At 36.7% G+C, this 17,837-nt stretch overlaps 1 protein-coding gene across 1 annotated transcript in view; it reads left to right on the top strand.

Annotated features, from left to right (window-relative positions):
• Positions 1 to 17,837, top strand: part of UVSSA (UV stimulated scaffold protein A) — a 107,523-nt gene that overhangs the window by 44,734 nt on the left and 44,952 nt on the right. The window contains exon 8 of the mRNA XM_067567636.1: positions 6,113 to 6,221. Coding sequence (XP_067423737.1) covers positions 6,113 to 6,221 — 109 coding nt within the window. The remainder of the gene's footprint in view (positions 1 to 6,112; positions 6,222 to 17,837) is intronic.

Below are 17,837 nucleotides of genomic sequence, written 5' to 3'. Positions count from 1 at the left end.
TGCCTTACATCATTTTTTTTAAAAAAAAGGGAAACAGAGACACATAAAACAGATCACAAGTGATTTCTAGGGTGAAAAGTAATTGAGATTGCAAACCAAGTTAATTAGACCATACAAAATTTATTTAATGGTCCCAGCTGTAGTTTGCAAGCAGTGTTGTAGTAAGTAGATACAGCTTCTTTGTGTTATCTTTTTTTTCCCCTTCCTGTCTAAAATAATTAGTAATTCCTCTACATCTAGTTTTATATACTGATTGCATTATATATTTAGACATTGTATTGCTTGTTTAACTATGAATGCAGAGACTTGATTTTCTAAATGCTCTTAATAGAATGTAGGGATCAATGTGTATACAGTTGAGAAAAGTACTAAAGGCTTCATATCTTGAAAAGTATGTTGTTGCAGGTTTTTTGTATTTGTGTAGTATGTTAGCATTTAAAGTAAAAGAGCAATGTGTGTAACTGGACGTGTGGTTAGAATAAGATACATTGACACATGGGATGCACTGTAGGGCATAGGCTCAAAAGTAGAGAGTCATCGTAATGAGATTTCTGCCAGCACACTATATCTTATTTTGGTTCTTATTTTATAAAACACTCCTCAGGAAGGAAGCATCTGATTATTTTTTCCCTGCTAGAGAAGGTCTAAATATACTTAGCTAACTAACTACAGCACTGCTTTAACCTACTGCCATTGGACATGTAGTAGAATTGACAAGGCGTCCATTTTTCTATCACTTTCCTAACATTCTGAACAGATACAATATAGGAAATATTTTGCATATATGTGCAGTCATTACTTTTTGCTCCATTTCCATCATAAAAATAAGTCTGTGGCCTATGAACTTGGAAGTTGGCCTCACTAAAACCAACACTATTCTTGCAGGGAGTGTCTGTTCAGGAATTCTTCCATTTCAGAAAAATGTTACTTTATCATTTCAGGTTGGATATTTTTTATTTTAAATTTAAATTAATTTAGTGCTCACAAAAGATAGATTGACAACACTAGCTTGAAATAATTTATTTATCCACAGAACGTGTATATCACGAGCAATGACAGTACAACTGCCTCTTAGACATATGTTAGCTCTATATTTGAGGGACTATCCTCTAGTGTAAGAGAAGGTAGTTTACTCTCCATTACCCTTCAGATATGGCTACTATGTTGATACTGCCAACAAGGATGCCAGTTGAGATGATGGCTTTTATGATGTTTCTGAACTTACGACTAGACTGAGAACACAAATAGTTTACCTAATCCATTGAATGAACTGGCTGGTAACCACTTTTGGTGACTGCTGATGTTAGTGGAATTTAATTCTGTGGCCTAGAAGAGAAAAGCTTTATATTCCAGTATCCATCATCTGAGCTTATGTTATATTTTTATTTAGATATTGAGGAGCACAAGAGGTAGAACACAGATTTCTGATCTGCATGCATCAACACTTGGTAATTTATCAGTCTTTATCATATACATTATGTTTTAGGGGTTTTTTAAGTGTCAATTCCAAAAGGCACCTATTTCAGTGAATTGCACCATTTTAAATGTTAATTTAAATGTGTAGCCTTGTAAGCTAATTGGATTGTCGTTAGTTTGAGGCTGCCATTGTTAAGAAATTAATCCACTTTAAAACTGGTTGCCAACGTTTACATTTCTTATTACAAAAAAAGTGGAGAAGCAACGTTAAGGTGCTTCACATTTCATAAAGCATTCATTCTGTTCAGTCTGAGAGCAGCAAAAAGTCCGTATGAAATAAATGCTCTTAGCTGGTGCTGTGGGAAGTGGAATTTATATCAGTGACTTCTCTGACTAGAGTAATGTTGCTGGGGAGTTTTCATCTGACTGAGTCAATTGTAGTGGAAAGGAAGGAGAACGAGATTGCATAAAGGGGTTGATATAGATGCAGTTAATTTTCTTCATTCCACTGATGTTTTAAGAAGAAACTAGTCCATCTCACAACTTTTGAATTTCTAAAAGCGATTAACCTCACTACATATTTGTGACTCAGAAGGAAGATAGAGTTGCTTGGTTAAAATGATATAAAAATAAACATTCTGTTAAGAGGGAAAAGGAGGCTTAATTCCTGATAGTTAGCTAAACCGTTAAATATTTTACAGGAAATCTAAATTTAATAAAAGTCCCCAGTGAAATTCAAGGGTGCAAACAATAAGCATAATATTTTATGAAAATGACCCCCATATTTAAAATCTGGCATTATATGTTATGCATTGTAGCACCAAGTCCACATCTACCTTTTAGAAAATTAAAACACATAAATTCTGTTTAGTGTTTGATATGCATTGCACTAGCTGAAAGCCATAATGCCCCTAAAACCTTGGGTTGCTTTTCACCTTTCATAAATTCCTGGGTAGATTCTATACAAAAAATAATTTTCAGCTCCGTGGCTCATTGTTATTCAAACTTGATTGATCGTCGTCATTTACTCAGTGAGGAAGTTAAGTGCTCCTGTCATTTCCGAAGAGTATAATTGGGACGTTTCACAGGTCAGCGGTAGTGACAGGTTTCCCTTTTGATTAGTGTTAGACTGATAACAAAAATTACAGTTTCCTATGATTAATGTTTCCTATAGTACCTAAATACGCAGCTCATTGATTGTACCTAAACAAAGTGAATTTGCATCTGATTATGCCTTTTCACATCAGGGCTTCTTGTGTGCTTCAAAGTTTTTGAGACCAACCAGGTATACAAAGATGTTGCTCCTGGTTCAGTTTTTCAGTTAGCCTCATGTAATAAGCAGGTTGTTTGGTGAAACCTCTTCATAGCTAAGTTTCTCAAGCAGTCTAGAGGGTATGAAACAAACGAAGCAGGGAAAATTTAAAGTTAAGACAAGTACTATGTCCTGAACTCTTGCCCAGGTTTTGTGGTATATGTAATGTATGTAAGTATTTGAACTAAAACCTTTCCAATATCCTAGGCACAATGTAGCGGATTTAGGCTAGACTATCAGCCTTCACTTAGTTTTCTTTACCTTCTATTAGTTTGTCATTATTTCCCTCTTCCTGAAACTTCTTGCTTCTCTTACAGCCTTTATGTACTTTTTGCACTGTCCAGTTTTAATCAGAAGCACAAAAGTCCTCTGAAATTACTTTTCCCTACACTCCTAGAACATAACAATTAAATAAATCTGTGGTAGTTCCAATTTTATTGTTGATGTTTCACATTTTGCACAAATTCTAGACTGAGACCATCCTTAAGTTTTAGTTTAGTGTAATTTGTTTTATAGCTGAGTTTGAAATAGGAACTGAGAGTAGAAAGTTTGACACAATTATATCTCTAAAAAGGACAAAGGGGCAGCTCTAACTAGTTAGAAGAGAGCTAATTTGCTCTCATTTCCTAAATTGCCTTTAACAAGTAGAAAAGAAAAAAAATAGAACTTTGAAGCCGCAATGCTAACAGAGTAGTTCCTTTCCAATCTTCCAACCACTCTTGTGCTGAAAGTAAAACCCTACAATATTTCTCTTTCTAAAAGCCAGCTGGAAGGTCTTCTAAAAGCTTGAAGTTTAAAAATTGATGTGCCTCTTTGGTAGTTGACTAACCCAGTCTCTTGGCATGTGTTTGTGATTAGCTATGGAGTATTTGACCCTTTCTGTGTTGGAACTATAGTTTGACTTCCAATCTGGACCATGAGAGGACAGATGCAGCATATGTCTGTCTTGGCCATACCAGAACTACTTTTTTCCTTCAGATGAGGAGGAATGTTTGCAGTGGGAAGTGAAAAGTAACTTAGAATGCAGAGCTCTCCGGCATGGCGTAGAGCATGGCAACTCTTTATCTGTTGATTAGAGGTAGTGATAGTTGGCCATTGGGATGCCCATGGTTGTAGCTACTTCAGGGCTGGTTTCAAATAAGGGTGTTCTGGGAATTAATATTAAACCCAAAAAATAATTAGGGGAAGAAAAGTTACTGTTCGGTAATGCTGCACTGATAAATTGACTGTCCTTTAAGACAATGTGATTTAGTTTACTTTTTAAAATTTAGGACTACAGTGTTCTGTAGAAAGAGTCAATTAAGAAACAAAGCAAATCATCCTGTAAATTTCACTTAATGAAGGGTAAATTGCAGTGTCAACAGCAACTGAATGTTTTGTGTTAGAAATGAGCTTCAAAGTAGTTTATAAGCAATGCAGATCAAGAAGTTTTGCTAAATTTGTTCAGTTTTAATATACTCAATAGGTTAAGGTTTGGTTTCCAGGTTTTTTTGGCTTTAAAATCTCAATATGATTTAGAGGAACTCAAGTGTGCAGCTGTGACACACGATTAGATTAGTGAATTACATTGGTAAAATTCTGCTGCAGGGGAAAATTGCTTCTTCCTCTTGTGCTTCCTACATCTAGTAGTTGATATGAATACCTGCATAAGAGAGGTAAATGCAATGGGAAGGAAATTAAAAGGGATAATCCATGATGTGGGGGGACGATGATAAAGGTCATGTAGTCACCTTCTTGTCTGTTGCTTTTGTTTACTTCAGGGAACTTGAATAAGTGTGATTGTGAGTTCTATGGTGAGACTGTTCTTCTAATGGATGGATCTTACGCATTGTTTCCCAAACCCATAAAAGCACATTACACAACTACAATTACTCATTCATTCTGTGAGGTGTAAATCTTTTAAAATCTCCCCAAATTGGGCAATAGAAATCAAGTAAAATACTAGTGATTGGCAGCATTGCTGTCTTTTTAAGGGACTACCAGGATTTGGGGATTTTATAAATTGGCCGTACAAATTCTTATTTAAGGGGACACAGATGGTTTTTTCCCGGATAATAATTTTTTGAGGAAAATGTATTGGTAGAGGTGTGTGAAAGAAAGGGGCATCAGGGGAAGGTTGTAGAGTCTCATTGGCATACTCAGGGCAACAATTAGCCAAAATAAAATTTAGGAAGCTGCTAGCTTCTAATGTGGGTTAGTTGCTTTGGTTAATTGATAGGAACTATATTTTTATTTTTCAACTATTCATAAATATTCCATCCTATATATAATATGGGCTACACACATACATTTTAAAAATCCCAATAATTTCAGTTCCTTGGATTCTGCATAGTAAGGTTTGCAACATAATGATGTAATTGCTTATGGTTTTTCAAATCAGATAAGATATTTATGTATTACAGGTACTTTTTGACAGCAGCTTTAAAATAAAAAAATAAGTACAGTAGAATCCCTTTAAATTGAATCCCACTTAATCAAGCCTTAGTGATATGTCCCAGAACTTATGTCCCATATCTACTGCAGACTTCACAGCAGTCTGGGTTCCCAGCCTGGTATGCAGTGAGGGCCTTTGGCCTGCTGAAAAGAATTGTGCCTCATGTTGGCTGAATTCTGAATGCAAGCAGATCCCCAAAACAAATTGATTCAGAAACACACCAGCTAACTTTTCAGAATGACTTGCTTTAATGGGGTAGTAATGGTTTGAGCATGACTCTTTTAAAATTGTCTGGTCTGGCCAGTATCCTCTAAACTAGGGAAACCATCCTGAATATGGATGCCATCTACAAACAAAGGGGTGTACTATAATAATTATTTTTAGATCCAGGGACTGTTTAAAAATGTATTTGTGTGTGTGTAGTGTGTGTATATTATATATATAAGCTTGAATGTTCTTGCTTTATCAGAGGCTGCCAGCCCATCCTTTACTCATCCTATTTGGCCTGCTGTACATGTTGGGGAGGCATAGACAGTGGGTGATCTTACATAACATGCTATAAAATACAGCGAAACAACCGAATGAGCTGAACCAACAAACCAAGGAAAGGCAGTGATAAGGCTCTCTGTCACTTGCTCATTAAGTCAAGATCTTAATGTTGTTTTAACATTTTTTTATTTTTTATTTTATTTTATGGTTTCACACTTCACCAACTGTGGGTCGTCTAATGGATAAGAGAACTTATAAAGATACCTCTTAGGGATTGAAGATGGCTTTATAGATGAAATGTAAAACAAGGGCTCTAATCTTTGATGATGATTAAATACATAATTAGGGAAATACTTTTGGCACAGAAGAGCCTTAGTGGTTGGGTGTCTTGCTGTCTGCTAATATTTTCAATATAAAGGGGAGAAAAAATAGTCTAATTATCTGTATTTTTCTTCCTGTAGATGAAAGTCTCCAACGATGAAGATGATGATGATGAAGATGAATTTGTGGAGGTCCCTGAGAAGGAAGGTTATGAGCCCCACATTCCAGACCACCTGCGTAAGGAATATGGTGAGTTTGCCCAGCTGTGAAAAGCTTTATCCCTGCATGTTACTGCTGCAGCAAAGTAAATAAACAGCCATTATGAAGTAATAAAGTGATCAGTGGTGTGGGTAATCTCTCTGACTGCTGTGAGGAAGTCATTACATAGATAGGGGAGCAGCGATAGGCTCTAGATAAACAAATACTTTCTACGAGGAGAAGCAACTGAGACCAGGAGCTTATTTCATTCAGCCATGTTCCACTATAGTTTAGAGATAGAAGATGCTCTGTATGTTTGTGTGCATGTGTGCTAAAAAAGGATATTTATTTACTCAGAATAGGATGGTGGGAGAATATAATTGTGAACAACCATGGCTTAGCAATACTGAGGATGGTTTGGTGAAACAGAATAGGATTTTGTGGTGCTCGCTGCAATTATAGCATCTGCAGGCACACACAGCCACGTAACACCCAGAGGATGGTTAAATGTGGCCCACAACCTAGCTTCTCCCTCCAGTGTGTGTGTCATTGTAACAAAAGGTTAAGTGGAGCTCAACCTCTCAGTACTTTGTGGTAGTGTCACAAACAAAATATAATCATGTTCTTTTCAGTTTCATTTAAATTTAGCAGTCCTCTTTTTCAAACATGTTCTAAAGCTTTTTGAAATAGATGTGTACTTATATAGTGTATCTGTAAAGTTGACAGGTGAGTTACTGGAAAAAATAGATCTGAAACAATTAAACTCCAGTGCACTACTTCTTGTCTTTCCCACATGTTGCTTATTAAGTGTCTGGAGTTTTCCTTCTCTGTAACATTGTGCATTTTTAAAGCTCAGAAGCTTTTGGTATAGAAGGAAATGCTGCCATCAAGTAAAAGTTAAAAATACTTGACATTGTAATAAGTTTTTTTTTCTTGCCTCACATTGCTACTGATTGTCAGACTGACTAAAAATGGTGCTGTGTTATCCTAAAACATGTTGTGGTTTTTTTTTTTTAACATTCCTCTTCATGTCATTTTTTTAAACTTCTGTGTAATTTGAGCTGTAGGGAAGTCAGGCTGCAACTTTTTAATATAGAAAGCCAAATCTCTTTCTCTTTGGTAATATTAAGGTATGTATGTGTATAAATCTAGATAGTGGCAGTTAGTGACCTTCTATTTTTGACTGTCTCATACCACGTAGGCTGACTACAGTGTGTGGGAGGCCTGCAGTAGCCTGCTCGTCTGCAGTAGTTCACACCGTCAGCTCAAGGAAACCTCTCAATATTGAGTCATGCTAGTGCCTCAAAACCAAGTGATTATTACTATTTATTATTTATATTTCAGTAGTACCCAGAGCCCTCAAACAGGACGGAATCCCCATTGTGCTAGGTAAACATATATGAAACTGCAGCCCCTACCCTGAAGAGCTTACCATCCTAAAACCAGCAATATAGGAAGAATAGGTAAGAGGGAGATAATCAAATATTTACAATACTTTTTAAATATATGATATACGTTTTTATAAATGTTGATGTAATTACATCAATCAATAAATAGTCACTTGCCCCTACTGTCTCTCAACCTAGTTATATAAAGTATCGGCTCATTCCGAGTAGGCATAGTACTTGTGGGTCTTGACAATGGATATGAAGGAGAGGATTTGCATTAGGCATGATGGGGAGTCTGCTGTATTTTGCCTTGAAAGCACTGGAATTTGGCTTCTATGTGTGGTTTAACAGCAGCCTAAAGATTCTTAGCATAACATATAAAAAGTCATTTTAATCCTGTCACTGGTTTGCTGGTCTCTGTGGATAGACTGAGCCCTGGACTGGAGCAGGTGAATCTAATCCAGCTAATTAAAGAGAGCTGGGCTACAGCTGGTCTAGAAAGGGAGAAAGGGCTGCTAGTAGGCAGCTGAGAACCTGAGAGGAGGAGGACTGTGGCAGGATGAGCCCTGGTGACCAATTCTTACTACCATGCAAAGTGCATCTCAGTCTTGCCTCCTCCTAACATAAACACACAGCAGTTTTTTCACTGAAGCCCACAAAACAATGCCCTATTGAAACAAAACATATAGTTGCACACACAATTCTCCCTGTGGGGAGAGGATAACGGAATAAACAAACCACACGTGACCAATGTTAGCCACATCATTTATTGCACTACTGGAAGGTGCTGAGAAACGACATTGATGAGAACCTGTATAGACTAGAATAATGAATTCCCTATTTCTATAAATAATGTAGCTAATGAGAAGATAAATTCTTCTACTTTTTTTTACTGAAGAAGCAAAATGCCAGTTTCCCCCCAGCTCACATTGATATTTGACATGCATATAAATCTGGGTAGGAGCTAGGGGACAGGCACAATATGAACTTCATAGAAATTTATTTGATTTATTTTAGAAGTTTATTCCTAGCAATTAATATTTCTGTTGTGTTCTTGAGACAATATGGACTCCTTCTCTGATGGGTAAAGTACTGCTTTAAGGACCCAATTCAAGAAAGAATCCTTATTCAGAAAAGCTCTAAAGCACATGGGAATGGATGAAAACATATACCTAAGTGCATTTGTAAACTACTGGGCCAAATTCTGCTCTGTTTCCAAAGTGTTATTCCATTGACTTCAGTGGAATTACTCTGAATTTACACCAGTGTAACTGAAAACTGCATCTGCTCCACTGTGTTCAAATCTTGTTGGGCTTATATTTTTAATCAAAATATTTTTAAAAATTAAATCTCCCTGTGACAGTTCACTTTTCTAAATCAGAAAAGATCTGATGAGAAACAATTTACATGCATGGAAGGGCCAAGCTTAGTGTAGCCCAGATTTTGAAAGTTATTTAGGCATTGCTGTGCTCAGCGTTGCAACACCTAACTGACTTTAGTAGCCTGTCTCATTTTCAAAAGAGATTTAGGCACCTAAGAGCCAAAATCCCATTGACAGTCAATAGGATTTAAACTCCTAAGTGCCTAAATCACTTTTGAAAATGCAACATAGACTTCTAAATCAGTTAGGTGTTGCAATGCTGAGTGAATCAGGGCCTAAATACCTTTAAAAATCTGGGCCTAAAAGAAAAAAATCACATGCATAGTAAAGATGTGATGTGATAGCAGGAGAATCAACTGTGTTGAAGGGTTAGATATTTAACTAAATATAGCTATTTGTTTTTTCCAGATACAAAAGGGTCAGAATAATCCCTGGTGAACTCTATTGAAAGCAATTGAATTATTCCAGCTTTATAGAGCTGAAGTGTTATTTTAGTAACTTTGTTTTTAATTCATGTGAAATGCTTTGCCTATAGGAAACAGTGAAATTTTACATCTCAGTTCAGAAGTCTAATATAACTGGAATCTCTTAACTGCAGCATATCATACCTTCAAGTTTCAGTACACTTTTGCTGTTCTTTAGAAAGTTTGAATAATGTAAAGGTCCCTTTCCCCCCTCCCCCCCACACCTGAATAAATAATGAAAGTTGAACAGCTCTTCAAATAAGCATTTTGTGTTATGTAATAAAACAAAGACATAAGACACAATCACTGAAATTTATAAAATGGTAATCTAAATGTCACATTTCAGAAAGTCAGTTTGAATTGCAAGTTCAAATACCGTTTTTGGATACAAATGCATATTTGTTGTTCCACTGAGATCTAAAAAGTTTGTGCCAAGGGAAAATGGATTTGAAGAGAGCATATAGATATAAATGTTGCAGCCCCCCTCCCCCCCAAGCATATAGATATAAATGTTGCAACCCCAAAAAATTACAGTGTTATTCAATGGCTACCATAAGGAGCTGAGTTTTATCATGGAACTATAGGATGGGTGGAGAATTAGACAAGTCAATTTGAATCTTCATGTGTAAGATGAAATGTAAATTTGTTAAAAGAATTTAGGTGATTAGGTAACTGAAGTGTGAAGATATAACCCATTAGGGGTGTCATGCTAAATTAGCATTACCAGACTTTTAATGACCACCCATTTGTATAATCCCTATTTACACTTGCACCTGATGTCTGTAGTGGGACAAGGGGCCAGCCATTTTGCAATATCACAGTCATTCTCAGTGCACAGTTATTAAAAGAAAAATGTCAGATACTTATATAATAAGACACCCCAGACTATGTGTTCATCTTGAAAACACACACAAGTTCAAATGAAAAGAAATTAATACAGAATGTTACCAGTAAAACTTTAGTAGAATTGGATTTTGATACTTTGTATTTAAAATACTATCACTGCTATTGACTGACACTTCTTCTTCCAATGACTGCTATACTGCTGGAGTGCTGCTAACAAAGTGAAAGTTGGGGCTTTATTCATTTAAAAGCAAGTCTGGTCTCCTAGTTTACATAATATGATGTTACTGGAACAAACTAAGGCCGTGTCTACATTACAAAATTATGTCGATCTAAGTTACGTCAGTGTACAGCCACTGCAGTTATTAAATTGCTTGTGTGTGTGTAAACTTGGCTCCTTGTGTTAGTGCTGTATGTCCTTACCAGTAGCCCTTGTATTGATGCAGAATGCAGTGTGCCATGGATAGGTATCCCACTGTGCAACTCATCACCTTCCAGTGTAAGGTCTTTTGGAAAGTTCTTGCAGTGCCTAATGGGGTCGAAACAAGTAGCGCAGGGGTGGCTGGGAGCATGAGATCAACTTCCCATGATACAGTATTCTCCATCCCATAACTTCATCTTCAGCCCAAAATATTTTGTGCTTTTTTTTCAAAATTCCACAAACTTGCATGGCCCTCCTGACTGTCCACCACCTCTGACAGAAATGTAGAGCCTGCTCAGCTCTGCACTATTGTCATGCACGTTGCAAGCACAGGGCACCTGATCTTGCAGTATTTGCAGCGCTGCAAGAGGAGCCACGGTGAACAAGTTGATTCCTTGGAGACTAGTTTTCTGTGGGACTCAGAAAGAAACCATTCAAGGTCCTGCCCAAACAGCTGATCGGTGGCCAGCAGGGGGAGCCCCCTTCCAAAGATCTCAAAGACGGGGAAGCAACGTCAAAGGCTATGAATTGCAGACAGCTACTTCCCTGCCTTTGATATCCACACTCTATCTGCTAGGTGAACTGGGATAAGGGAACACTCTTTCCACCTCCTTTTTCAGGCTTTGACTTAGGAAAGCACATGCTTTAGTTTCCTTCCGATAGGAATGCTTTCCTGAATCAGGACCTCAGTCACCAAAGGATTGTACATTCTCCATGTAACTCAGTAGGTTTCTTTAGCTAATATTGTTGCTCTGACATGTGGATCTTGAGTTTCCTTTTTGGGATCTGGACGTCATAAATTCTAAGTCTTATTTTTCTTCAGTTGAAAAGAGTTGCACACTTGATGAGATAGATCCAGAACACAACACCCTCCTACCCAGGCTCAATTGTCCGGCTTTATGTACCTCAGGAGCTGCACAGGAGAGGTCTCAGTGCCCCTCAGGTGCTGTGCAGTCCTTCTTCAGAAACTCAGAGAAGAAGACCAAAGAAAACAAATGGAAAAACAATAGATTCATAGTAGAGTTCTCAGAATTTAAACAGAGAACCAAAAGTGTGATAGAGCTGCAACATTAGCACTAGACCAAGCAGTCCATTAGGTTACGTGGGAGATTTACAGGTACTTATTGACTTCTATAGGGAAAAAACCCAAAATAGTTATTGAAAAGGGAGTAAGAACAGAATTACCCCTTGCTTTCCATACCCTGCAGAACTTAGGAGCCTCTTCCCCCATATCAGAAGACAACATTATTGACACACAATTCATTATCTTCATTCAGGAGATATAATACCTCTTATTAAACAAGCATATTTTCTCTTTTTAAAAAAGGAAGTATAAAATAAGAGCTTTTGTTTAATTAAAATTAAGGTTGCTATTATAAAAAATGCTTCAAAATTGAGGAAATGAAAGTTAAGGTTATTGACTATATAAGTGAAATAATACTGCACTTAATAAATGATTTTATCAGAAATCTGCCTAGAGGTGATAGTCAGTATTCAAATTACAACTTTAAATGTTGATACACTACATACAAAAAAACTTAAACTGGTTTTCCTCAGTGCATACCACTATTAGAAATATTTTAATTATTAATTTAAAAGTAAAATTGCAACATTACATTAACCTGTTAATGTAATCATATTCAGACACAAATATGCTTTTTACAGCAATCCATAAAGATAAATAATGCATATTTAAGTCATTATAAAATATCGCTAAAGAATTTAATATAAAGATAGCTTTGCACATTTACAGAAAAGCACATGATTAAAATGTTTTTACTTCCAGTAAAATGTTACAATTGTTTATCTATCTCATACATACAAAGGACTGGATTATGAAAATCCTTCCTCACTTCTGTGCACGGGTCCTTCTTGTAATTAAGGTCCTCCTGAAATCTGTAGATCCTTCTTCAAGTTGGTGACTACATTCATCTCCCACCGAAGTTCATAGAAGTTGAAAGTGCTGAACACTGCACAACACAATCAGCATCTCATAGGTTTGTCCACGGGATTAATTTCACAAGGGGACTGCCCACCTGCACATTAATAGGGCTGCAGATTTGTCATAGAGCAGTCATGGTAAATTTAATAAAAGTTGTAGGTTCTGGTGGATATAGTGTGTAAAGTCACAGGAGTGGCCTTGTCCTAGACTAGATTTTAAATTGGGCAGAGATAAGGTTATAATGAGAGTTAGTTGTAATTGTTAGCATGTCTATAATTGTTTTTTCAAACCACATAAGATGTATAACTTAATTTCTGTAGTTAATGACCTTAACTATTAATTATCTTTTTATTGCTTAGGATTTTTAAAGCACAGTTATAGCAACTTGAATGAAAATTTGTTTGTGAACACGTATGCATTATAGGGGGAGTTGGTAGTGACCTTTATATTTAGGTTGCCTTGCACTTTCCATTATAAAAGATTCTTACATCTTTTTTTCAGAAAACTCTATATATGCAGTAGCATTATCCATGTGATGCATTGTTTTTATTGAGCATCTGACTACCCCACTTGCACTCTATGAAAACATCTACATTTGCCATAATTATATCTAACATTTCAAACCTCCTAGCAACTTCAGACAGCTGCTTTTGGGTTTTTTTTGTTTTGTTGGCTTTGTCAGATACCTCATGTACCTATGGGACTAGATATGAATGCTGTTGGAAATGGAAGATTCTGAGCTTCCCAATGCAATGTACAATACTTACTTGCAACCCTGGAAGGTTCCAAGATACAGTTAAATCATTTTAGATATTAGAAAAGAAAAAGCTGTTTTTAAAAGTTTTTAAAACCTTTTAGTTTTTTCTTTACCTCAGAGGTCTGTATAGCTGAAGTCATATTACCTAAGGATCCTGCCTTTAGAGGTGGAGGGATAAGAGAGACGATCCCAGTAAAGTGGTTTAAAAAAACCAAACTCTAAAACACTTCTTAAATGAATGTCTGAAAAATACATGATTCTATGTGATAAGAAAAGATTGGAGCACATGTTGGGAATGATCTGCAGAACTCACTCAAGGTTTCATCCCTTGTGAGTAATGGAACCCTCACAAATAATGGAACCTATGTGTTAATTTGTTTACACACACTGGTTATATACATACATAGATATTATAGGCTGGATTCTGAACCATTAAAAACAATGGAAACTTCAAGCTCTGTGTGGGTATACTTCTATATGTACATATAAAACATGCTTTGCAAAATTCTGTTCACCTAGCAGAATAACTTACTGCATTTGGTGAGTAAAATATCTTTAGCTTTTTCATTATCATGATGGTGGAGAGTAAGTGGGTAAATATTGTACCAAAGCTGGTAAACTTGCATGACAGTTCTGCTAACTCGCGTGTATATTAATATAAATTACACATACTTGGCATGGGTAGGACTCCATAAAATGTGAAACAGAAATTAAATATTATATTGCTCCAGGAAAGTTGCAGTCCATAATACTTGTTTATATTCTGTCTCCGTCTTTTCAATTAAACGTAGGTGAATCTGAAGTAGTTAGGTTTAGTTTAAATCCACACAGCTGAGGAAACCTGTGCTCTTTCTTTCTCATTTCTTTCTCTGAATTTTGACTGAGGGGCTTTTATCTCCTACTAATCCCACCATTTCTGTCAGGACATAATCTCTTTCTCAAATTTACATTTTAATTACAAGGCCAGCTGAACTAGCTAAAATCAATAATGTCAGCATTCAGCAGCCTAACTTTCAGTTGAAACCCCAGCCTCTCTATTTCCTACTATCGATTTATTTCTTGAACACTGTCTACTTTATTGCTTCAGGCAAATAGGTGCCATTTGGTCAATTTAAACAAAAAAGGGGATTTGGACATTTTTATGATTCTTTCTAAAAGCAACTGTTGGCACAAATTTGAACTGAGGTACTGTACTTTTGGTAGACGAAATACAGGGAATAGCTGAATTCTATAGAGGAATTTTATTTTTAAAATCACTTTGTGTCTTGTTTTTATAACTGAAATATAGAAGTTTCATCTGTCCAATGAATTCAATCTGTTTTGGGGGATTTTTGCTTTATCTTGTCACCAAAACTAATTTTTATAAACAGATGTTAAAATATGTAAAATATAATTGTATTTGTTAATGCTGTAATAATGTATTTACTGTTCACATGTTTAGCCATTTTTCTTTTAAAGGTTTAAAATAAAAAATCAACAAAAATATTTTATTATTGTAACCCTTCAGAATTCCTGTATTGATCTTTTGGTTGTGATTGTATATATCTGAATGTTACATTGTTCATTTCTCTCTCTTGTCTTTCCTCTGTGTTTGTGTCCACTTAGCTCAGGGGTTCTCAAACGTTTTTTTTCCAGGACCCCTTTGAAAATATTTCAGGCTGTGATGACCCCCCCAAAAAAGTGATGACCCCTCCAGGCCATGCCACCCCTACTTCTATGCTGCTGCTAGGGGTGGGGGTCTTCAGAGCACCCAGCCAGCAGCCACTGCTCTCAGGCCAGCCAGCTCTGAAGGGCTCTGGCTGTCAGCCATGCACGAGGTTGACAGTTGCAGTCACGGCATGTTTAGGGGCTGACAGCTCTTGACTCCTTTCCCCCCTCCCCCACTCCCTCCCAAAGTATCCTCACGACCCCTTGAGGGGTTCTGACCTCCAGTTTGAGAACCCCTGATCTAGCTCAGTATGATTAATGCGTGATTACACTTTACATATACAGTGTAGGAATTCAGGATTATAACTAAAGTCTTGGAAGAAAGTTAGGTTGGTTTGTTTTGCTTGTTTTGTTTGCTTTTTTGAATGGGTCTATTTTCCCCTCGAGAGTATAGAACTGTTAAACATTTTTTTAATATTAGCAGTGACTGCTATATAATGCAAATAGAAGTGTTGTCATATTGTGACTAAATGGTGCTTTCTAAAAAGGTATTTTTGTCCTCATCCCCATCTGTTTTTTTAATCCAGTCAAAAATTGTTCTGTCCTACATTCAAGTCATCACAAATTCTTCTGGGCTAATCTTGTTCATATCAAAGGGTTTGTATATTATGACTAGTTGTATACTGTGAAGGAAGTTTAGCTAGAGCTGTCAAGATTTGGGGAAGAAAATTACCCTTATAACTGGGGGGATGTCTACACTACAAGTGCCGCAATGGCACACCTTCAGCGCTGCAGCTATGCCACTGTAGTGTAGACACTTATTACATCGATGGAAAGGTTTTTTCCATTGCTATAGTAAATCCATATCACAAGAAGCAATAGCTTGGACAACAGAAGAATTCTTTCATTGACCTATCTGGGTCTATCGTGGGGGTTAGGTCAATGTAACTATGCTGCACAAGGTGTGAAATTTTTCACAGCCCTGAGCAATGTAGCTAGATTGACCTAAATTTTAGGTGCAGACCAGACCATGTTTTATAATGGGATTGGTTTGGTTTGGTTATTTGTTGGCAAGTTTCCTTCAATCATTACAGTTGATTATGATAGAAGTTAGAGATGGGAAAGCACCTGTTATTTCCTCTTCTAAACCCTTCTACTCCTGGATAGTTTCTTTCAATGTAATATTAAGTGCTATTTTTAAAAGACTTCAATGATGGTCTCCACAATCTTCCTTGACAGACTACTCTGCAATCTAATCTAATGTTAAGATTCCACCCCCTCTCAATATTTAGCCTATATTTTCCTCTGCTCAGTTTCATCCCATTACTCTTAATGATCATTGCCCTTATCTAGATGGCTTTCAGGACATTTTGCAGTGCTCAAATCAAAGCCAATTTGAATGAATTTTTACATAGGGTTTTTAGACAGTGTGTCAGACACAGTCACCTGCCCAATGTTCAAGTTAAGACGTGGAAGTGAAAGTAATGCACAAGCATGCTATATTCAGTGTTGCCAGTTAAAAAATGAAGGATGGGATAGAAGATGGGAAAGAGTAAGAGAGTGCTACCAATGCTTTTCTCCCTTTCCAACCTTTGTGTTTGCTGTATTTTGGGTGTGTGTCATTTTGGTAGAGTGGATATTTTAAGTTTCAGTGAAGGGCGGGGCTTGTTTGAGAAGTGCTTTATGTTTCTGGTAATTATTACATATGAAGAGGAAGAGAAGACATTCTTTATTTGCTTAAACACCAATGCTAGGAACCTGTGAAACAAACTAGAGGAATGGGAATTGGCAATTTATGAGAATAAATTTGATCTAGTTGGTATTACTGAAACCCAGTGAGTTGAGTCCCATGACTGGAATGTTAAAATCAATGCTTATAATCTATTTAGGAAGTATTGAGTAGGCAAAAAGGGAGTCAGAGTGGCAGTTTATGTGTATATTTAAAAAAACGTTATTACCTGTTTCCAAGTCATTGATAACTCGGAAAAAAATCACTTTGAATGCTTATGAATCAATTTCCTAACAGATAAAGTACAAAATGGGGTGTTAGTTGCTGTCTGCTACAGACCATCCAATCACACTTGTGAACAAGATGGCTGGCTCCTTATGCTCCTTTCTGTAATCTGTAGGGAAAAAAGCTGCATGATCCTGTGGAACTTCAGTTTGAGTGACATATGCTGGAGTCTCATGCTGCCAGTATTAAAACATCCTGGGAATTTCTAAATCTGATAGATAATATCCTGACTTAAAAAATGTTGCATCTAACATATGGGAATTCTTTATTATATCTAGTCTTGACAGATAAAGAGAAACTGATCTCAGAAGTAAAAATTAATGGTAATTTAGGTATGTGATCATGATTTAATCCAATAATGTGCAAACAGAATGAAGTCCATACCAGTAATATATATACTTGATGCTTTAAAGAGGGTCCAGCTTCACAAAGCTGAAAACAATTATGTGCCAAATCAGCTGGGAGAAAGAATTTAATCAGAAAAAATGTGAATGATAATTGGGAATTGTTTAAGAACACTTTATTAGGTGCCAAAAAAGCCATAATCGAGAGAGAAGGCAATATTGGTTAAAAAATCAACATGGTTTAGATCAGTGGTTCTTAACCTTTCCAAACTACTGTACCCCTGAAGCCTGAGTCCCACCCCCACGGGGCTGAGGCATGTAACTTAGTTTCATGGCGCCCCTGTGGCTCCAGGCAATTGCCTTTCTTGCCACCCCCAATACCAGATCTGCACTTGCGACCCCTCTAAACCCCCAGGTTAAGAAACACTGGTTTAGATGAAAAGTGAAAGAAACTAAGAAATATATT

The sequence above is a fragment of the Emydura macquarii genome, unplaced genomic scaffold, assembly GCF_026122565.2.
Source record: "Emydura macquarii macquarii isolate MOO-44397 ecotype Brisbane River unplaced genomic scaffold, CSIRO-AGI_Emac_v2 contig_2795, whole genome shotgun sequence".
NCBI lineage: Eukaryota > Metazoa > Chordata > Testudines > Chelidae > Emydura > Emydura macquarii.
This window is presented reverse-complemented; position numbering and strand designations above follow the sequence as displayed.